This window comes from Hemiscyllium ocellatum, chromosome 22, assembly GCF_020745735.1.
Source record: "Hemiscyllium ocellatum isolate sHemOce1 chromosome 22, sHemOce1.pat.X.cur, whole genome shotgun sequence".
In the NCBI taxonomy this organism is placed as follows: domain Eukaryota; kingdom Metazoa; phylum Chordata; class Chondrichthyes; order Orectolobiformes; family Hemiscylliidae; genus Hemiscyllium; species Hemiscyllium ocellatum.
In genome coordinates this window covers 14,609,733-14,633,794 of record NC_083422.1, presented here as the reverse complement: position 1 = coordinate 14,633,794, position 24,062 = coordinate 14,609,733, and the positions used below count along the sequence as shown (strand labels likewise).

The window sequence follows — 24,062 nt, the reverse complement described above, 5'->3', positions numbered from 1 at the left end:
CCAAACTACACCAGATGGCCTGTCAAACAATGAACTCCAGCAGCATTTTAAAAAAAACTCTAACTGGTGCCTTGTTTGCCTCAAACAAGCAGAGAATGTTGGAGAACTCAGCAGGGATGACAGCCTCTGTGGAGATAAACAGATAAACGTTCCTCTCTAAGCACAAACCTGGGAAAAAAAAATCAATGGAGACTTTGGCTAATAAATATCAGGGTCTGCTTTTCACCTTCCCTCATTGGAACCAAAGGAAAGCATAGCTTAATGCTGGGCACTGGCTTGGTTGCAGATGTTGTGAGCTGAAAGTGTGTTGCTGGTTAAAGCACAGCAGGTCAGGCAGCATCCAAGGAACAGGAAATTCGACGTTTCGGGCCAGAGCCCTTCATCAGGAAGGCTCTGGCCTGAAATGTCGAATTTCCTGTTCCTTGGATGCTGCCTGACCTGCTGTGCTTTAACCAGCAACACACTTTCAGCTCTGATCACCAGCATCTGCAGACCTCACTTTTTACTTGCAGATGTTGTGAGACAATTTGACATGGGCACGTTTATGACCCCACACCAGATTTATTATTTACTCCCTTAGTCTTCATCTCTCGCAAAGTATCCACAAGGCAGTGGGCTCTTGGCCATTCCTGGGAGTTTGATCCAACATTGGTGAGCTCTCACGTTGCATGACTCGGGGCTAAACCTCCCCCAATTGGTGTATCGACCATACGTGTATTTCTCATACCTCTCCCAACATGGCTAATTTGGTGAGAATTAACAGTGAGGCTAAAAGTGGCATTCATTTTTGAATATGTGTGAGGAACTAGGAGCTAATATTTATCTCATAAATATGGTCTTTTAATTGTTAGTTATTTGGCCAGCTTGATTTATTTATCATTTCAAAAAGAAAATATCAAAGCAGTTGAAGAAACCGGCACAACTAACACATTCAGAGATGGCGTTCAACACTTAGAACAAAGGTGACCCACAACAGCACAGACATAGCATTATTGCTGGATATATTGTAGAACATGAAGCATGGACAGGTCTTAGGGAGTTTAAAGTGTCAGGCAGAACCTAAAAGCTTAGTACTACCCAAAGGACTTTCAGAACTAAATGTCTGTTTGACACCTGACTTTGAAATGAGCACCAAAGATAGGGAATGATCCCTGACCTGTAGACAAATGGACAGCAATGATCCAGAACCACATGTTCTCTGTCAAAGCAAGATTTTAGCCTCATGTTAAAGTTTGACAGGTTATCAGTTGGAGATATTGGCTGGAGGAAACAAGGGTCCCGTCAGTAATCCGCTTCACATTTGGGTTATCTTGTTAAATGCACTCTATAATGGGCCAATTCTTCAAATACCATCCTTTACTGCTTTAGCCAATGATCATTCGGTTGCAACTTCAAGTGGTCACAGATGGTCTTGCAGGATTCTGTAGCTGTCAGCATAAAATATTCAATAAACTTTGGAATAGTGAGAGGAAGAATAAAGGGTAACCTCTTACAGCAGCATTTCAAAGTTAGAGTGTCCATGGAAAGTCCACAACGCAAGCCGGAGGGAACAATGAGAATAATGAGCCAAATTTGCAGGCAATGTAGCACCGTCATTACAAACAAGCTTGAAGATGATGACCAGCTGTCAGGCTCCTGATATAACAGGAAGGATAGTGAACCTCTACAAGAATCAAGGTTTTAAGCAGAAACACCTCAATTGAGGAGGATAAAGAGAGATTCTCCTCACCAGTGCAGACATTCTGTTGATTACAATTTGTTTTCAAGATGTAGATGACCCTGACAAGAATACTTTTATAAAGGAGTGTGAGTTACTTCTGTGGGTCATTTCAGATGTTTACAACTGAATAGCTTCAGTAAGAATTGACCACGTAGTTTGATCTAGAGCCCCAGACAAACCGGACTAGGCTAGGATTCCCTGGTCAGTATTCGTGACACAGTTGAGAGTTTATGAAAATCTGATAAATGTTATGGTCACTTTGTTCTGGGGATTTATTGAACTCGGTTTCATGATTTATCACTGAGAGAATCTTAATTAGTAATCTCTGCATTTCTAATCATGAGAAACAAGAGTGGGTCACTGAGCTCTTCAGTCCTGCACCATTATTCAACTAGATTATGGCTATCTGAGGAGATACAGTATCAGAGGCCAACAATGAAGCAGGACAACTGATATCAGATAGTGAGTGTGAGGGGAAAGGGTTTAGAAGCTAAAGTCAGGATCAGACTTGGGTTTCCAAGAATGATGGACTTTAGTTATGATGAGAAGTTGGAAATGTTAGAAATATTCTGTTTGGAGCATGGAATGTTAAAAAGTGACTTATTGGAAATGTTCAAGGCATTGAGGGGTTCTGACAGAGGAAAATCTATTCTTTCTTGAGAGTTGGCCATTACCCAGACATTACAGACTTCAAAATCGATGATTTGCACCAAGGGAATTATTTCACTCAAAATGTGTCAAGATCTGAAATGTTGTCCTTGAATACAAGGTAGAAGCTGATATGCAGAACCATTTGAAAAGGGAGTTAGACGGTATATCGAGAAACCTCCTGAAGAAGAAAAAGCTGGGAAATGGGACTATGCACAACCAAACTCACAGAAAGACAAACTGATTGGTTTCTTCCTGAGCTGTAAATTTCGATGATTCAAATTTCACACCTGAATAGTCAAACTCGAATATTAAGATTGTGTCCCCCTTGTTCTTTATTGGTCCTCTGGAAGACGTGGTTTTGTAGAGGAGCTTTCATGTCATTAGGTCACCCCCAGAAATGTCCCATGGAAAGCCATGAGATAGTGAACAGATAATCTATTTCAGTGGTGGTGACTGAGAGACAAATGTTTGTTCGGACACTGGGGATCGTCTTCAGTATAATGCGGTTGAAAGTTTTATATCTTGTGGGGATTGGGGACCAGGGTTTAGCTTCTCAGCAGAAAGCCAGCATCTTTTTGTACGTCCTGGTTTCCAATTATGTCTTTGCTTGGACTCACAAATAATGATCTGCATCTACCGAAAATTGCACAAATATTGGCCTCAAGGTTTGTGACTATGTTGTTGCTAACATGGCTTAGAGTTCTTTATCCATTTTCTTAAACTCAATGTGACTATCACAAGATACCTGCCAGATATTACAAACATTCCATTCACCCCCAGCCCGGTTATATCATCCATCATCTGTCAGGCAGAAGACACAAAAGCTTAAACACATGAACCAATAGATTCATAACAGCTTCTTCCCTGCTGTGATTAGACTTCTGAATGGACCTCCCAAATTTAATACTGACTTCACTCTTTGTGCACTTTCTCTGCAGCAGTAATATTATATTGTTCACACTATTCTATTACTCTTATGCACTTTGTATGGTACGACTGTGCACAGTTTTGGGCCCCATATCTCAGGAAGGATGTACTGGCCCTGGAGCGTGTTCAGAGAAGATTCATGAGAATGTTCTCAGGAATGAACAGTTTAACAAATGAGGAACATTTGAGGACTCTGGGTCTATGCTCAATGGAGATTAGAAGGATGAGAGGGGATCTAATTGAAACTTACAGAATACTAAATGGCATGGGCAAAGTGGATGTTGGGAAGGTATTTCCCTTGGTAGGAGAGACAAGGACCTGAGGGCACAGCCTTAGAGTAAAGGGAATACTGTTTACAACAGAGATAAGGAGAAACCTCTGGTGAATCTATGGAATTCACTGCTACAGAAGGCTATGGAGGCCAGGTCATTGAGTATGTAAGACAGAAAATGATAGGTTCTTGATTGTAAAGGGGTCAAAGGTTATGGGGAGAAAGTGGGAGAATGGGGTTGAGAACAGTATTAGCCATGATTGAATGATGGAGCAGACTTGATGAGCTGAATGGCCTAATTTCTGCTGCTATGTCTTATAGTCTGTCTGTACAGCAAAACAAAAAACTTTTCACTGTACCTGGATAAATATGGCAATAATAAATCAAATCATTATATAAGGCAGGAGTAGGCTGCTTTTTGGGTGATCTTGTGAAACAAACCCTAGTAATGAGACATTTCTTCTATTACCGTCATATGTGTCCATTACTACTACAGCTGCCACTAAACATATTGCTTCACCTTCTTCCCCATTAATACTGGGCTTAGTGCTTCCAGTTTGATTTCCTGATCCTAATGAGGGACGAATATATTTTGTATGGTGTGTTCAGGTATAGTTATACAATAACTATGACTACATAAATAGGAAAGGATTTTACCCCTCATCCTCTTTCTCACAGTGATGTGAACAAAACACAAATCATCACAGTCAAATTTTAGCAAAGTTCGAAGCCAAATCCTTGTGAAAAATGGGACAAATAAGGTTTGTCATGATGATCCAGAAGAAATTGTATCCTGTATTTAACATGAAAGGGTTCAGAAAAGATTTACAGGGATATTGCCAGGGTTGGAGGATTTGAGCTATAGGGAGAGGTTGAACAGGTTGGGGCTGTTTTCCCTGGAGCATTGGAGGCTGAGGGGTGACCTTATAGAGATTTATAAAATCATGAAGGGCATGGTTAGGGTAAATAGACAAAGTCTTTTCCCTGGGGTGGGGGAGTCCATAACTAGAGGGCATAGGCTTAGGGTGAGAGGGGAAAGATATAAAAGAGACCTATGGGGCAACTTTTTCACGCAGAGGGTGGTACACGTATGGAATGAGCTGCCAGAGGAAGTAGTGGAGGCTGGTACAATTGCAACATTTAAAAGGCATTTGGATGGGGTATATGAATAGGAAGAATTTGGAGGGATATGGACTGGGTGTTGGCAGATTGGGTTATCTAGTCAGTATGGGCAGGTTGGGATATCTAGTTGGCGTGGACAGGTTGGATCAAAGAGTCTGTTTCCATGCTGAACATCTCTATGACTCTATGACTATATTGGTCTTAACTGTCAGCTCAATCTAACTGTCTGCAATCCCTGGGAACCAACTACTACATTAAGTTATTACACAAAAACTTCAACAAACAAAAAAGGTTATATTGTAAACTTAAACTTACTTGGCTGTATCATTTCATGAAACTTGGCCAATTAAAACATTAGTCTGTAATAAACAATCTCAGCAGTACAAGCTCAAAAAAAAACTAAATTTTGCAGTTGACTTTGGATGTTCATCTCTTCTAATCCCCAGATCAACCAGAAACTCTGTTGCTCTATGAACAAATACTTTCCAACTGGCTGAGTGCTTCTAGTTTTTATTTCACCAGAACCATTGGTTCATTGTCAAAGTTACTTACAATTCAGTTTTCTGACATTGGAGGTTTAGCAGCAGTTTCAGTCCTTCAAACATCCATTATTAACATACTTTCTGATAGAGTCAAGAAACGTGAAATACACAGGATACTGCTTACAGACACGGTCAGTTGACTAATACTGAAGTGTGCTGTGACATTCAAAATCCCACAGGATAAATTCCTGCCTCAAAACAGAGTGATCTGTCCCAAGTGCTGACAAAACAGATGCAGCGACATCTACAGTGTGTGTCAAGTATCTGAGGAAACCTTCCCATTAAAAACAAAACAAATCCATATTCTAGTGATTTGGTGGCAAATCTGAGCCCATCAGAGCAAACAGACACAGCTAGCTCATAATTCATCACGTTCTAGTGAAATTAAGTCTTCTCTTGTGGCAAACTCACATACGTTGTTGAATTTCAGTGATTCGGTGAGGTGCTCATAGCTGTACTTTACTTCCTCATAGTCGGTCACAAGCTTTCCACTGTGAGCAAATGGCAGTGGCTTCTCATTCAGAAACAGCTGGAGTTTGTACTTTTCTCCCAGGCCCCGTGCTTCATTGCACCTGTACAGCATGAGAACAAGGTTTGCAGCAAACGGAGAAATCCATCCGCTTCGGAACTTGCGACCTTTCTGTGCTTCAAAATTATTCGCCAGTAACGGGTATTTGTCCTTAAAGTAACCCATGAGAGTCAGGACTGGCAGGAGAGTCTCTGCGTGTCCGAAGCGTATGACAGCGGTGTGAGATATGGACTGGTTCCTGTGTGCAGAAGAGAAAAGAGAGTGTTAATCAGCAGCCTTGCTGCACGCTTGCTAGCATGACCATTTTAGTAACAGTTTCCATGTTACTGTACAAAGCCATTAATCATTGTCAAAGACACTTTCAACTGGGGTTCCAAGCCTCAGGAATTCTGCAAATGAATGCTGTCCAACATTTTGAAATTATTTCGGGACCAGTGATGAATCTGGCATTTATTATCCATCCCTCGTCGCTCTTGTTTAATGGATCACGGGGCAGTTGTATCCCCTTATTATGTGGCTCAACACAACTTTCCTGCACATACTCAGTGACTGCCAATCCCCAAGATCACTTCCGTCTGTCCACCTGACTCCTTTGTCCATGATAGAATCCCTACGGTGTGGAAGCAGGCCATTCAGCTCATCAAGCCAACACCAACCCTCCGAACAGCATCCCACCCAAACCCCCTGCATTTCCCAAGGTTAGCCTGTACATCACTGATGATGGTGCAACTGTTCTACAAAGCAACACACAAGTCATAGGAAAAAGGCACCACATCAAAGAAGAGAAGCACATCTTTAACAAAGAAGATTGTCTTAGCTCTAACACAAAATTCTTGCACTGCAGATGCAGGATGGACATTGGTAGTGAGGAGAGGAAAGGCAAGGTGGGGAATGAGTATTGGTCTAGAACTAAGGTCACGACCTCAGGACAAGGATCAGACCATTTGTGAGTGAGATGAGAAGGAATTTCTTCACTGAGTAGGTGGTGAATCTTCAGAATTCTCTACCTCAAGGTCTGGAGAAGCTCAGTCATTGAGAATGTTCATGACAGAAATTAATAAGAATTCTAAATATTAAAAGACAAGTTATTAAGGGATATGGGGATAGTGCAGCAAAATGGGGTTGCAGGAGAAGTTCAGAAATGATCTCATTGAATGGTAGAGCAGGCCTGAAGGGCTGAATAGCCTATTCTTGCTCCTATTCCTTAAGTTCTTCATTCATTGATCGCAGATCATACCTCTGACAGATGAATAGGTTCTCAGTTTGAGTTGGCAACTGCACACACATTTGGTTGGGGGTACAAAAGGTGAAGTGGACAACTTCCCCACTGCAAACTGGATCCTATCTCAATGAAGTGCCATTTTCAGAGCCAGTGCAACATTTCCCATTTCCAACAACAACTTCCCACCTCTTCCTGACAAGCCGCTCCAAATTACTATCAGCTTTGTCCTGCAGGACTATGTCCAATGTCTTCTCACTTACCACAAGTCAGATAAAACACAGGAACCTGGAACCAAGTACACAAAAGATCTAATGGATTGTGCAGTATTGATGGGCAAGGCACAATTCAGGTGGAATCGAATGAAAAGTTATGTTTGATACACAAATAAACTCATGTGACAATCTAAGGTAATTAAAAAAAGACTTATTTTAGTCCTTTGAAACAGTAACCTTCATCACAGGACAACTCTGGTATGTAAAAAGTGAGGTCTGCTGATGCTGGAGATCAGAGCTGAAAATGTGTTGCTGGTTAAAGCGCAGCAGGTCAGGCAGCATCCAAGGAACAGGAAATTCGACGTTTCGGGCACAAGCCCTTCATCAGGAATCAACAGGAAATTCGACGTTTCGGGTACAAGCCCTTCATATATATATATCCAGGACACTCATTCTGATTAGAATGGTACACATACATCTGCTCTAGGGGTAGGTATAACTAGTACACCATGCCTTGGACTGCAGGCTTCCTGCCCATCTTCAGTGCAGATTTAAACTAGACCAGTAATTTAATGTTTACTAATCAATGCTTTCATGATAAAACTAATAGAACCATTATTACATGAGTGCAATGAGCATTCAAATTCTGTTACAGAATACTCTTACTTCCTATGCTAACTAACTCTTTACAATAAAATTGTCTGTTCTCAGCCTGATCTAACACAATTTCCAGTATTATGACTGAAATTCTCTTTTCCATGTCATTACATGGTATCTTGGTGGTTGGTATTGCTGCCTCACAATACCAGGGACCCGGGTTTGATTCCAACCTCAGGCAAGTATCTGTGCGGAGTTTGTACATTCTCCCCACATCGGTGTGGGTTCCCTCCGGGTGCTTCGGTTTCCTCCCACAGCCCCAAGCTGTGCAGCTTGGGTGGACTGGCCATGGGGAATGCAGGTTTGGGTTGGGGGCTAGTGTAGCTTCAGGGGGTTGAGGTGGAACAACGAATGGCCAGTTTCCAAACTGTGGGGATTCTATGATTCTAACATTGCATTAATACCAGAACACACATTACAGTATATTTTCGTTTTATTGTTACCGCCTTATGAAGGGTATGAGACTTTGAATGACCAGTTGATCTATTGTTAGCACACAGGCAGTCAGGTCAAGCACAGCACAATGAGTGAAAGTGAGGTAATTGGATCCAAGGGGAGATGAGAACAGAATGTAGTTGGGAAGCCCAATGATGCTGGGAACAGTTTAAGCATAGAGGAGAAAGGGGCGATGGATTGGAAGAGGAAAGAGGAGAGGTATAGATGGGCAACAGTCTGTGTGCAAGGGGAACGAAGAAGATGAAGGCAGTTGGGCAGACATGAATGCAGGAAGAAGGGGAGGGAGTAAATTGGAGAAGGGGTAAAGAATGGAATTGAGGGGGAAAGGAAAAAAAAGTTGCTAAGGAGAAGATGGTGTAAGAGGGAATGAAGAAATTAGAGGGGTAGGAAGAAAGGGTGGACTATAAAGATAACAATAATGAAACATGGGCATAGAAAGCAAGAGGAAAGAAGAGTGGGGATGATCAGGAAAGTATGAGATCAAGGTGATAGCTGGGTGTTAAAAGGTGAGAGAGGAAGGTAAAATAGTGAACTCACAGACCTGGGTCTGCAGAGGACACTGAAGGGTAGAGTTTCCCAGGACTTGTTTCTTTTAGGTGGGCAGAAAGTAATGGATTATTTATTGCTGTCGATAAGTGGGTGAGTGGGGTTTGAAATTGGTGAGACAGGTCTGGAACAGCCAGGCCATACATGGACTGCACAGAGAAACTGAGAATTCACTCACTGAGGGGATGATGACAGAGGAGAAGATATTTATTGAGCAGTTGATGGAGGAGGTTGTAATAATGATTGATTGCAGGAACATAGGAATTTCAACATGCATGGACTGTGATGGAGGATACTTTCTGGGGTTGGATATTACTTAACTTGGTGATCAGTGTGTTTCCTTGAAATGGCAACACCTTACCACAGAGTGACTGTTAAACATTTTCAGATCAGGCCTCTTGCTTCACTGTGCAGGAACAACTCTGACTTAGAGGAGGAATAATTTGGCAATGCTTTGGTTTTATTATATTGCGTTTCTAACTTCGACAGTCTAAATGCAAAAGATAATTGTAAGTGAGACTGCTACAGTAGTGGAGTCTGATGTACCCTGGGAGGCAAATACTGTTTTCTCATCAACTTGTTCACACCTCAGGAGCAGGTGGGACTTAACCGTAGGTCTCCTGCCTCACACTAATACCACTGCATGGTTTTGGTATGACTGTGCTAGTTAATTATTAGTAGACAGACAGAAGGCTGGAAAAACACAGCAAGCCAGGCAACATCAGGAGTGCAGAAGTCAACATTTCAGGTGAAGCCCTTCTTCACCCCTTCCCAGAAACAGACAAACACCCATTTGTCACCAGATTGAAATCAAACTCTTGACAAAAAGTGATGCTACTGTCTTTATCAAACTCATATACCTTTCATCACAACAGCCCTTATCTGTCCAATATCAACAACTTTCATGTTAAATCAATTAAACAAAACTAAGATGAATGTTAATTACATAGCTACGTCTTATATAACATAAAGGTACTTGTGTGTTACAGATGGACATAGAATGGGGCTTCCCACAAAGTTGAGAACCTCTGAGTTTATTAAGATGATCTCTTAACAACTCCTATGAGAATGATAATTGCTAAATGATTCACAATTGCTTCTTATAAATGTAAAAAAGGAACCATATTCTCGGCAATAAGGAACACTGAGTGACCTCCAGGGAAGATGTCTTTTTAATCAACCAGCTAAGTAAAAGGAAAGCGTAAAACCAGAATAAAAAGGAAAAGAATAAATTTGTGACAAGATTTGTAGCTCGGATGCTCGTCGTTGTGGTTCTGTTCGCTGTGCTGGGAATTTGTGTTGCAGACGTTTCATCCCGTCTAGGTGACATCCTCAGTGCTTGGGAGCCTCCTGTGAAGCGCTTCTGTCATGTTTCCTCCGACATTTACAGTGGTTTGGCTCTGCTGCTTCCGGTTGTCAGTCCCAGCTGCCCGTTGCAGTGGTCGGTATATTGGGTCCAGGTCGATGTGCTTATTGACTGAATCTGTGGATGAGTGCCATGCCTCTAGGAATTTCCTGGCTGTTCTCTGTTTGGCTTGTCCTATAATAGTAGTGTTGTCCCAGTTGAACTCATGTTGCTTGTCATCTGAGTGTGTGGCTACTAAGGATAGCTGGTCGTGTCGTTTCGTGGCTAGTTGGTGTTCATGGATGCGGATCGTTAGCTGTCTTCCTGTTTGTCCTATGTAGTGTTTTGTGCAGTCCTTGCAAGGATTTTGTACACTACTGTGTATAAGCAGCATGGGTTCGACTGGGACAACACTACTATTATAGGACAAGCCAAACAGAAAACAGCCAGGGAATTCTTAGAGGCATGGCACACACCCATAGATTCTCTCAACAAACACATCGACCTGGACCCAATATACCAGCCACTGCAGCGGACAGCTGGAACTGACAACCGGAAGCGGCAGAGACAAGCTGCTATAAATGCCGGAGGAAACATCACAGAAGCGCTTCAGAGGAAGCTCCCAAGCACTGAGGATGTCACCTAGACAGGGGACGAAATATCTGCAACACAAATTCCCAGCTCGGCAAACAGAACCACAACAGGAAAAGAATAAGTCAGTCATTTTGTTGTATCCTAACATTTGTAATCATAAGATCCTCATATTCATCTACTTTCTTTAGCCTTGTGTTTCAAGAATACCTTTTACCACTTCCCAAATCTGGTAAGACTTTCCTGCCTTTCTTGTACTGATGGATGGCACTGACTCAGGATTACTTAGCAATTGCTGGTGTATGAATCCAAGTACGGAATGTCCTACCTCCCTTCTGCAGCAGTGATTGCTTCCAGCTTTTTAAATCCTCTTGTATATCCCAGTGCTCAGTCAGCACCCTCCCTCCTCCATTCCTGGTGTCAGAGCCCTCAGCTGGCTTGATTGTACTTTCTTGAATCTATTTCTTCAATTCCTCTGCTGGTCTACTTCCCTTCCATTTAAATGCATTTAAAAGCTTTCTGGAAACTCGTCTCTTTGACCCAAATCTTCGCTCAAAATCTGCCTGCATCAGTGAAGCATATTTTGAGACACATTCTATATCAAAGATCTTAAATGGTGACAAACCTGGAGACTTACTCTCTTACATATCCCTCATGGCCCTTTCCATCTGCATTAGCTCCAAAAAGGACAGGGACAGGAATCTTTGAAACAGTAGGACTTTCAAAAAATTCTTGTATCCCAGGGCTACTTACGTGATTCTGGTTGATACGAAAGCTTGTGGACTTCACCTTTGTTCAGTCTGACCGCAGTTCCCAACCTCCCATCCGCAAACCCCACCCCTCGCCCATTCATTCCTACCTACTGCAAAACAACATGAATTTTGTTGGTCCACTATTAGAGGGTTAAAATTTGGTTTAATTGTAGCCTTATTAACTCATTACATGGTAAGTGTGCATGAACAGCTTTGTGCTGCACTTTCAACTTGAAGACTTCAGCACGGACAGTCCTTTTTAACATTCTCACCCTTGCTCACTACTGATGTACTGACTGTCCCTTCCTCTAGTATCGCTTTGACAGTCTTCTATACCTGCAGAATTCACCAAGACCCTCTTCTGTAGCAGCTAACCATGGGTTACAAACTCCAGCTTCGGTCTCAAGTTGGTGGGGCAGTACAGTTCTTTTTAACTACAGAGCTATGAATACACTGGGTTATTGATTTCTACCAATAAAAATGGCTAAAATGATGTTTTTGTTAAAATAAATGACAAAGAAGGCATTCACCTTAGTTGGGGTCAGTGCCATTTAGGGTAGGTTATTTTCCTTGCTTTCAGATGGGCTTCAACTAAGTGAAAACCAATCATGGAAGAGTACAGTTGCCCTGAAAAAAAATCTATATCAACGTGTGATATTCAAACTGCTTTTGTGTGAGTGCTTGCTGTCAGAAACAGATGTCTTAATAATGCTCCAGATCCCTGGATATCCTAGGAACACCAAGTTTGGTGTGATTTACACATAATCAGTGGACATGATATAAAGCTAAATATTACTTGTTAGCCATATCAGCTGTCGAACACAATAGATTAAAATAACATGCTGCTAGACTGTTAGCTTCATGCAGTTACGAGACTGTTTATGAACTTATCATAGATTTAGGGGTGGCACGGTGGTTCAATGCTTTACACTGCTGCCCCACAGTGCAAGATACCCAAACTCAGTCTGTGTGGAGATTGCACATTCTGCCAGCATCTGCATGTATTTCCTCCGAATACTCCGGTTTCCTCCCACAGTCCAAAGATGTGCAGGTTAAGCGTATCGGCCATGCTAAAATGCCTATAGTGTCAGGGGAAGTGCAGGATTATGGGGATGGGCTGATTACAGGCTGGGTGGCATGCTCTTCGCAGGGTTGGGTGCGGACTCAATAGGCTGAATGGACTGCTTCTGCACTGTAGGGATTCTACGATTCTATGATAATGGTCTGAATAACAAGCAAGCAGAAAATGTTAGGATAATAAATTAAGAAATTGCCCATCATGATTGTTCATTGCTCAGAGTATGGGAGTTGGGTCGTTCTGTCTCCCTCTTATAGAAAGGATATAATTAAGCTGCAGAGGGTTCAGAAGAGATTTGTCAGGATGCTGCCAGAAATGGAGGGTTTGAGATATAAGGAAAGGTTGGAACTTACTTCACTGTATGTAGCATGGGGTTGAGTGGTGACCTTAAAGAGACTTCTCAAATAGTGAGGAGATAGATAAGGTGAATGGCAGATGTAGTTTTCCTAGGGTAGGCATTTCAAAACTAGGGGACATACTTTTAAGGTGAGAGAAGAGAGATTTAAAAAAGGAGTGAGGGGCAATTTTTTACACGGAGAATGATTCATGTGTAGAATGAACTTCCAGAGATAGTGGTGGATGTGGGTACAGTTATAATGTTTAACAGGCACTTAGATAAGTACATGAATAAGAAATGTGGAGGGATATGGCAGGTGGGACGAATTTAGTTTGGGATCATGTTTGGCATGGACTGGTTTGACCGAAGGGTCTGTTTCTGCGTTGTATAATTCCAAGACCCTATGATTACCAATACCAATTCCCATACATGAATGCCTTCATTGTAGACACTGGTGTTACACTTGAAGGAGAAATGCAGTCACCTGCAAAACAATGTCAGCAACAAAGTCATATCTTGTCAAGTGGATTTCCTATGGGATATCAAAAAGCCTTTGCCAGGGAACGGAGGTCTTTGCCGGGTACTTGGTTGACAGTTATGAAGAAGGCTGGCCACACTGACCTAGCTCTGGTAAAACTGTTTGGAATAGATGTGAAATATGTGTGAACTGTTCAGTTGCTTAACACAGAATCATTCTGAATGGTGAACAGTTTGCATTTGTTTTGGTAGCCTGCTAAGAGGCACTGAGCTATCATATAAATAAACCATTGAGAGCTGAATTAGGTGAAGCAGTCAGTAGGCCTCGGTCTCTAACGCTGTACACACTGAGGGACCTATTTGGGACCTCACAGAGAGAGGATGTTAGGAACACTGCTTCTCAAGTTGTTCATCAGCATTGTGGTCAATGTGAATGATAACTTTAATCAAAAACAGGAAGATATTCAATGAATAATAACTCCTGCCTGTGGTTCTCAGTTGAATATTTGTTCTAGGAATAAAAACAGCAAGCAGAGCAGGAGCTGAGCTTTTTGGATTTAACCAGTTGCACGTCAATAATCCCAACTTGCATAATCATTTCAAGATGCTCCTTTTGATATGACACTAATTTGGGCCAGAGACAGTACCAGAATGTGAATGCAGCAAGCTTGTGATCTGCAGGAAGGCACAAGATATATTCGACAACATGAAAGGATTTGTTATTTTCTCCTCATCCCCGCCCTCCTCTCTTTTTCTCTGACTATGTATTTGGTTATGGACTGCTCACACTCGAAGGGTTTCCAGTTCTGATGGGAATTAATTGACTGAAATTTTCACTCTTTTCTTTCTTCGCAGATGCTACCGGACTTCCTGACCCTTACCAGCAGCTGCTTTTCTCTCCTACTTACATAAAGTTAACTATGAACAGAAATTTTACTGGAAAAACATTTTATTTATAAAGGGCCAGAGTTGAACATTGCTAAAAAAAATCAGGATATCACCAGAGCTGTATACCAGTGGTTTCTCAACTGCTTCTGTGTTAAAACCTTGAGAGACTTCCACGAAGCTGTGTTGTAAGTTCCAAAGGGTAATGCAAGTTGCCACAACAAAACAGAGGACTGTTTTATTCAGACGAAACGACAGGAATATCTCGTAAGTGCATGATCAAAAAAAGCAGGCAATGGCTTTGGGATATCCTGGTTTTAATCCCTAGGCTGTCAGTTAATGTGCGTAATCTTGATTCATTCAGGTATTGAAAGGAGAAAATACAATAGTAAAACTAATTCACGTCAAAAGGATTGTTAGAAGTTTCCAAGGAGAAATGTGTAACACCACAGATGTTCCTGTGTTTAAATGTGCCCTGTATTTTTTAGAGGATGAAAGGTTCTGAAGTGAAAATGTACACAACACAAAAACAGCCTTCAAAGATTCCTTCAACCAAACAATTCAGAGTAATTATTGAAAGAAATGTTTACAATGTAACTCCATTTACAGAGCTTAATGAATGGAATTTAATTTAAAGGTGGGACATTGGTGAGGTGGTGGAGATTTCAGAACCATACTGTCTGGTTCTCTCATTATGAATTAAGAGATTACATAGAGTGGGTGACAAAGTGAAGTTAAAACCTAAAATCAGCTACCATTGTACTGAATGGCAGATTATGTTTGACATGTGATCTACCTCTGGTGCTCTTAATGTTTACTTTGCTTCCTATGGTGCTTATTTATCTGACAATATTCCTCACAATGATGTAAAATAAATGAGGTGACATTATTTTCAAGATCCTTATGAAATGGTGCTTTCCTGTTATCACAAAGACAGTGTGAATACCACCTCTAGTGCTAACCTGCCATTCTCTATGATACACAAGCTGGTGTTCAGCTTTGCTGTTTATGCAGACTATCCCAAAATATGGAGGCAGTTCAGGCAACTGAAAACATAAAATCTGGATTCAGAGATTTCAGGATCTGCATATGTATTGTACTCTCTCAAGCTGCCATTGTTGACAACAAGACTCAAGCAAGAATGGTCAGAAGTGTAGCCTTCAACACACTTTGAATGCCATCCTAGGAATGAATGGAAGTCATTCTGCATACCAAACTAAGAGTTTGTTAGGTCACAGCCCTGGCTACTCTGCAGCAAGCATGTGAAGGTTAGACTGTGTACCAGTGGCATGTCAATTAAGCTCAACCACTTTCACTTGAGCTGCCTTCAGATGTTCCTAAAGATCAGCAGATAGCTCAACAAGCCAGATACTGAGAAACTCATCTGAGCTGGCATATCTCCACCACACTGAGACAGTCACAACTGAGTATGGCTGGTCAGACAGGCACAACGTCTGACGCTGACATACCAAAGTCAGGGGTATGTTCTGATGGTGGGCCAAGGAAGTGCTACAAGAACACTAAGGCCTAATGGTAGTACCGCTGGACTGATAATCTCGAAACCCCCAGGTTTGAATCCCACCACAGCAGATAGTGGAATTTCATATCAATAAAAATTTGAAATTAAGAATCTAATGATTCCCATGAATCTATTATTGATTGCTGGGAAAAAAAAACACTGGTTTACTAAATGTCATTTAGGGAAGGAAACTGAATTCCTTGCTTGATTTGGCCTACATGTGACTCCAGAATCACAGCAATATGGATGCTCTTAACTGCCCTCTGGCCAATTAGGAATTGGTAATAAATACTGGTCCAGCCAGCAACACCCACATCTTATGAATGAATCAAAAAAAGACACCGAAGGCTTCACTGAGGAGTTTTGGCACTGACCGGAGTCCACAAGGTCCTCCAGGATCGCTGTACCTGGAACACCTAATTAAAAAGGCTGTGGCGTACTTCAAAGGCAAGAAATATCAGAGACAAAGAAAAATCACAAGAAAAGAAAATCTTGAGTCAGCAAATCATCTGAAACTCTAATCGTTTGCACTATCCTGTCCTGTTCACAGCTGAACCTTTGAATGCAGATCACCCACAGCAGTCACATATGTACCTATCAAATATCCAAATGATAAACATGGTCATATTTGCCTTGAGTAATGAACAAGAGCAGTGGACTACATTTCTGTAGTCATTGCTCTACGTTATTTTGTCTACCGTAGTTTTCAACAAACCAGAGTTTGAAGAACTTAAGCAAAATATTTTTCACTCTGAAGAGATTGTTCAAATATATTTTGTTTCATATGACTGCATTTCTTTTCCTGACTAGTTTGCATCCAAATTTACATCACTAATTTTATCTCACTAGTTTAATCATGGAAGTTTGGCAACTAATTAACAGCCACATATTAAGATTTTCTTGATATTTAAGGGAGGAGGACTTTCAGCTCATTTATTAAAATATTGCATTTTTTGAAAAATTAAATTTGTTTATAAAGGGCTGAATTGATAAAAACCTATACAATGGGAAGCAGTCAAAGCCTTCACCTAGAATAGTCATCTTTATTATCAACAACAGCTTCAGATAATGGAATTCAATGGCACATTTCAGAAAGGAGACCAGTGCTGGAAGTGTCCTGTTTGCTTGACTCACTATCGGGAATTCATGCCGAGCTCAAAGTCTTCGTCATGTTTCTCACGCCAAATGTAGTGGCGGGGGTGAGAGCTGGTGTACCAGGGTTATCTGGACACGATCCTGGAAACTGAGAGCAATGGATGAGTCAGAGGTCAAGTTGTGGCTTCTAGGGTAAGCTGCTACAATGTCAAGAGGTAGCAATATCAGACAATGCCCTCAAATTGGTACTGTCTAGTTTCAGGAAAATGCTAGTTCCTAAAATATATATTTAGCCTACGACAGAGATAACGTCCTTGTTTTTTTTCTATTATAAGGAACACAAATTGCAACTCACCACAAAAGTTATTAACTTGCATTTAATTACAGAACTTTCTAATGCATTTAATACAATGGAACAAATAGCCTATTTATGTTGAAGTGCTGGGATCTGTGAGTGAACAGTTCTGCTTTTACTGAGCACCTTATAGCAAATGAGCTCCACATTTGTGTATATATTTCCATTTCCTCTACATGCTAATACTTACATGATTTAGTCTCCAACAGATGTTTAGTTTTTTTTCAGGTTTTGCCTGCTGTTCTTAATTTCTCTTTATACTGGTTTGAACCCGAAAACGGAGCCTCAATATCTGAAAGTATTCTCTGGCAGTATTTTAAACTATGCCGCAGATGTCTGGGTAATCCAAAGTGCATTATAGTGCAACAAAAACTGCAGCCATAACAAAATGAAATCTTAAGGTAGAAGTGGATGTTCCATACTAACTCCCCCCCCTGGTAAGAGAGATTAAGTTACTCCCGCTCAAATACAGTACAACTGTAGATTCCATGATACCAAGTCAGACAAACCTAAATAAAGGAAACACCTGCCTCTTGAGTGATAGGCAGAACAAAATTTATGTCAGAGCCAAAAGCAGCAGACTTTTGTTTTAACGTATAATATTTTGACCCTGCTTCATCCCAATGATGTTTTTGACAGACACTGTGAATTTAGAATGGTCACCTCAAGGCTTTAGTCTCAAAACAGTTGCATTGTTTACATGGGAGAAATTATACAAGAAATAAATCTGTCGACATAGCCATTTGTTTTATGAGGAGATGGCTACTTACCTTTCTGGAGGGAAGTCATTCCCTGTACTCACAAGTTAATTGCACCAGACGTTAGCTCATGAACTTGAAATATTAAAATGATGAAACACTCACACGTAAATACTATACAGAGGTATTCTTGAACCCAACTATTCGTCAAGTGTAGAATCAAGTGTACCGCATAGAAACATGCCCTTTGGTCCAACTCATCCATGCAAACCAGATATCTTGAATTAATCTAGTCCCATTTGCCATCATTTGGTCCATATCCCTCTAATTCCTTCCTATCCATGTACATATCCAGATCCCTTTTAAATGTTGTAATTGTACCAGCCTCCACCACCTCCTCTGGCATCTCATTCCATACATGCACCACCCTCTGCATGAAAAAGGTGTCCCTTTAGATCCCTTTTGAATCTTGCCCCTCTCACCTTAAAACAAATCCAGTGGCAGAAGAAAGTAAATAAATAAGATGACCAAAAGCTGCTGTAACTGACTTATGGAAACACTAACATGTACAAGTTCCTCTCCAAGCCACTAACCATCCTGACTTGGAACTGCATTGCCTTTCCTTCAGTGACACTGGGCCAAGGTCCTGAAAAGCTCTTCATAACAGCACTGTGGGCATCGCCGTAGCGCATGGACTGTGGTTCATCAAGGCAGCTTGTTACCACCTTCTCAAGGGCAACTAGGAATGGGCAATAAGGATGTTGTGAAACTTGAAAGGGTTCAGAAAAGATTTACATGGATGTTGCCGGAGTTGGAGGTTTTGACCTATAGGGAGAGGCTGAGTAGGCTGGGGCTGTTTTCCCTGGAGCGCTGAGGGGTAACCTTAGAGAAGTTTGTAAAATCATGAGGGGCATGGATAGGATAAATACACAAGTACTTTTCCTCGGAGTCCAGAATTTGAGGCCATAGGTTTGGGGTGAGAGGGGAAAGATCTAAAAGAGACCTAAGGGGCAACTGTTTCACACAGAGGCTGGTACATGTAGGGAACAAGCTGCCAGAGGAAGTGGTGGAGGCTGGTACAATCACAACATTTAAAAGGCATCCGAATGGGTATATGAATAGGAAGGGTTTGGAGGGATATGGGCTGGGTGCTGGCAGATAGGAGTAGATTAATTTGGGATATCTGGTCGGCATGGACGAGTTGGAAGGGTCTGTTTCCGTGCTGTACATCTCAATAACTTTATGACTATAATGCTAGCCTGGCCAGTGACGCTAACTTCCCATGAATGTATAAATTGAAAAAGAAGATTAATTGACCATCTTCCAATATGAAATTGATACCCTAATGAATTTACCTCCCAGGTTTATTTCAGAGCAATACCCTTCCATGAACAGCAGAAATATGAATAGTATAGTTGTCATGTAACATTAGATAACAATTCACCCTTTTGTAAGTCCACAGCATGCATTATTTAAACTGGCCACTAGTTCTGCAAGGAAACAAACTTGCATATATTGACCTCTGCATGAAATGTAGTTTGGAAAATAGACTGACTATGAAGTGCATAGTGATTCATGGTCTTCTTCCCCAAGATGTTTTACTCCACCCTGAAACCAAATACTGAACAAGCAAGCAATTTTACTTTTACTAGACTTAGACAGCAAACAAACTCTTTCATTCTCCCTGAAAATATTTACTTAGAGATTTAAATGATCATGTAAACCTTTACACCTTGGTCAACACTTAATATTGATATTGAATACAATATAGCATATTTCAAACGCAGCAAATCTCCCTAAAATACCAGGATATCACTAAACAGGATATTCTGTTGTTAAATGCCCCTTTCACTCAATCAGAAAAATAAAGCCTGGACATTTCCTAGTTCCCCAAAATAACCACTGAATTACTGCATTTCTACAATGGGAAATGGAACACCATTGCAGTCTCCATAACCACAAAAAGACTGTCGCTCTGTCTTATAATCATGAGCAGGAGAGAGTTCTGCTCAAAATGTATCACCAGTAAAGTATTCTGTCTGACCTTATTGTAGAAGCTCGTGAAAGGTGAAAATTCATGGTATACCCTCTCCAACAAAGACAGCGATGATAACAACATACGTTCTGAAAAAAGGTCACTGAACTCAAAATGATAACATTCTTCAGTTCAGTAAATGCCTTTGAACTCCTTACCTTTGCTCAGCAAACAATAACAAACTGTACTTTGTATATCTCATGGAGGAAATCTTGTGGGGAGATGGTGCCACAACCATGGTGTCATTGGACTAGTTAACCAGACCCGGGGGTAATGTCTTCAGACATTATTCCACCACAGCAGCTGGTTTAATTTAAATTCAATTCATTAATCTGGAAATAAAAGTTAGTCTCATTAACAATGAGCATGAAACCATCACGGATTGTCAAAGAAAAGGTTTAATCTGGACAAATGCTAGGTGATGCATATTGGAAGATCTAACACGGGAGGGGAGAACACAGTAAATGGCAAAACCTTTAGAAGCATCAACGTACAGAGGGAACTAGGCATACAGATCCCTGGAAGTGGGAAGACTTGTGGATAAGGGATCCAGAAGGAATAGCACGCTTGCCTTCATCGGTTGGAGCACAGAGTGCAGAAATTGGCAAGTCATATTGAACTTTAATCAGACCACATTCAGAATGTTGTGTACAGTTCTGGTTGCCATTCTACCAGATGGAGGTTTTGGAGAGGGTACAGAAATGGTTTACCAGAATGTTGTCTGGCTTCGAGGGTATTAGCTAGGAAGACAGACTGGAAAAACTTGGGTTGGTTTCACTCGAACATCGAAGGATGAGGGGGTGACCTGGTCAAAGTTTACAAAATTATGAGGGCACAGATAGAATGGATAGTTGGAGTGTCTTTTCCAGGGTAGCAAAGTTAATTACTAGGGGCCATAAGTTTAAAGGTAAAAAGAGGTGCATTTAAAGGAAGTATGAGGGGTACGTTTCTTTTAAAAAACAGGGTGATAAGTGCCTGGAATGTGATGACAGAGGAGTTGGTGGGGGCAAACATAATAGTAAAGGTTAAGAGGCATCTTGACAGATATATGAATAGGCAGGGGATGGAGGGTTTGGACTGCCTCAGGTAGACGGTTTCTAGTTTAGAAAGGCATCATGTCAGTACAGTTTGGGGGCTGAAGGGCCTCTTACTTTGCTGTACTATTCTTTGTTCTCCGTTATTAAAGTTAGTGATGCTCACATTACAAAAGTAGGGAGCGGCAATGTATGGAATTATAAGAATTAATAACAATCTTTCAAGTTATTAACAAGCAGCTAATGTAGGTCAGCATGTACATGAATAGCATTTGTATGGACTCGGGCACAGGTAGCAAAGGTTTGGATGCCCTCATGTTGATGTAGGGTGCAAGGTGGGAGTCATGCAAAGACAGTCAAGAATAGAGGTGACAAAAGATTTAGTCGTAGAGTCATAGAGATATACAGCACGGAAACAGACCCTTCGGTCCAACCCGTCCATGCCAACCAGATATCCCAACCCGATCTAGTCCCACCTGCAAGCACCCGGCCCATATCCCTCCAAACCTTTCCTATTCATATACCCATCCAAATGCCTTTTAAATGTTGCAATTGTACCAGCCTCCACCACTGAGGGTTTCAGCAGGAGATGAGCTGAGGCAGGTAAAGTTGCAATAATGTGATGTAGGTGGCGGTAGGGCCCATCTTGGTGAGGGCGGTGATGTCTGATAGCAAGGTGAGCTCAGGGTCTGGCGTGGCACCAAGGTTGTGAGAAGTCTGCTTTAGTGTCAGACACTTATCAGAGAGAAGCTGGTAGCTGAGAGCTGAGAGACTCCAGTAGCTGGAACCCAGGGATTGTAATGGAGACTGAAAAGCAACCACTTGATTGTTCAATTGCAGAATATTAATACTCATTTAGTGCAGCATTTTGGATGAACCACCCAAGAATTTAGAGAAGAGAGAAGGGACAAGAAAGCTGGCAATGATATACATCAGTGAATATATGGTTACTGACAATATACTGGTCAGGCTATTTTATTGATGGACAACACATAAATATGAAATCAGATACATTCTTGAGGAAGTTCCAAGATGATGGCGCAGGAATGTGAAGAGAAGTTAAATGGGCAAATGACACGTAAATAAGAAAAATTAAATGAGTTTGGAACTAATGCATTCAGCTGGATGACAACAGTGAGGCAGTGATGGAGGTAGTGTAGTCAACTGTCAAAAGCTGCAGATAGATTGAGTAGGACAAGAGAGGAAAGTTTAGTTTTGCGCGCCATGCAGGATGTCAAGAATATTCAAAGCTGAGGTAGACCAAATTTTAATCAGTAAGGGGATCAAAGATTATAGGGGAAGTAGAATGGAGTAATATCAGGTCAGCCATGATCTTATTACAAGAAATTGATAGGTTGAATGGCCTAATTCTGCTCTTATGTCTGTTGGCCTTACATGGTTTTGAGAAGTCAGCAGTGTGATGCTAAAAAAGCATAGCAGGTCAGGCAGCATCCGAGCGGGAAAATCAACATTTTGGGCAAAAGCCCTTCATCAGGAATGTTTGCCCAAGATGTCAATTTTCCTGCTCCTTGGATGCTTTTCCAGCACCACACTCTTGACTCTAATCTCCAGCATCTGCAGTACTCACTTTCACCATGGTTTTGAGAAGCGCCATTTTGGTCCCGTGGCAGTGATGGGAACCTAACTGAACATGGCATTTCAGGAAATTAACACAAAAGCTTGAAACATTTCTTGGCTGACTATTAAAGCAAGCAATTTAGAAACCTTCAAAATCTCTGACTGAGAATTAGAGAAGGTTTTTGAAGTGTTCCAGATAGAAGGCGATTGCCCAAGATTTAACCTCTCAGGCAATTAATTCATAGCCAGGGCACCAGGATTTCAGGACATGCCCGGTTTCTGACAATCTGGAGTCCCAAAGATGTGGACCAATATTCTGTTCTTTTTAAAATTTTTTAAATTTTAAAGCAGAAGTAATAACTTCACTCATCTCCAAATAATATTTTCTTTGGCACTCACTTCATCTGTTTATAGCTTTGTGTCTTCCTAACAGCTTATTTTTGCACCAGAGTACGGTTCAGAAACTTAGATACATCACACTGGATTCCTCATCTCAGTCATAGACACCAATTGTGAGGCAGCTGTACAAACTCTGTATTTGAAAGCGTTCCACTTGACTAATTTCTCTAACTTACAACACCCTGCTGTCCCCTTCCCATGTTGGGAAGTTGGTAAATTCCACAAAGCTGGGAAACCCCGACAGTTAAAGCCAAAATTAGAGATAAAAGATGCAGACAAACTCGTTTTCCTCTTGAGGTTTTCCCCACTGTAACATGTTAAATGTTCAAGTCAATGAGCTTCCCAGCAAAATGACATTTTGTGCGACTTTAACATTCCAGTGACCTCACACCCATTCATCTCAGTAGATGTAACATTTCAATCCAATGGCTCCCTGACTCCGATTGCTTATCAGGATTCCTGATGAAAAGCTTATGCCCAAAACGTCGACTCCCTTGCGCCTCGGATGCTGCCTGACCTGCTGTGCTTTTCCAGCACCACACTCTTGACTCTGATCTCCAGCATCTGCATCCTCACTTTTTCCTGCTTATAGGTGACCCCCTTTCAACCCATGCCTACATTGAGTAAGAAAGCTCTGGGAAAAATCTTTGACTCATTTTTGAGACAAGTCAGTCAGCTACACCAGGCTAGTCCAACCTCTCCACACAGGTGCTGAGCAACTTTCAGAAAGGGAACATTTGTCACAACAATCAACATGGATTTTAGAGGGGCAGGGGGACGTTCTGAAACAATAAATTGATCCTTTAAGTGAATTGATTCATAAAAATGAACATTCAAAAGTATCCAAGCTAACAGAATAAAAGTCTCTCCTCACTTCCAGTTAAGAAACAGAGCTCAGGAGAGAGGAAATTACTAGGGCCTATTCTGCCCTATTCTCTGCACCTTCCCCCAAACACCACCACTCCTCCACCCCAAAGCACCTTCTGCACTGAATCTTAGTCCGCTTTCTCTCCAGACCCAGCATAGAAT

General features: G+C 41.4%; 1 protein-coding gene across 3 annotated transcripts in view; it reads right to left on the bottom strand.

The window, feature by feature from the left end:
* The window catches only part of minpp1b (multiple inositol-polyphosphate phosphatase 1b), a 93,958-nt gene that overhangs the window by 12,886 nt on the left and 57,010 nt on the right, over positions 1-24,062 (bottom strand). The window contains exon 4 of one of the 3 annotated variants that reach the window (XR_009645879.1): positions 5,244-6,000. Coding sequence is in view for 2 of the 3 variants with exons in the window: in XM_060842346.1 (XP_060698329.1) it covers positions 5,645-6,000 (356 nt within the window). In the remaining variant the exon portion in view is untranslated. The remainder of the gene's footprint in view (positions 1-5,243; positions 6,001-24,062) is intronic. The other 2 variants (XM_060842345.1, XM_060842346.1) reach the window with 2 other exon arrangements.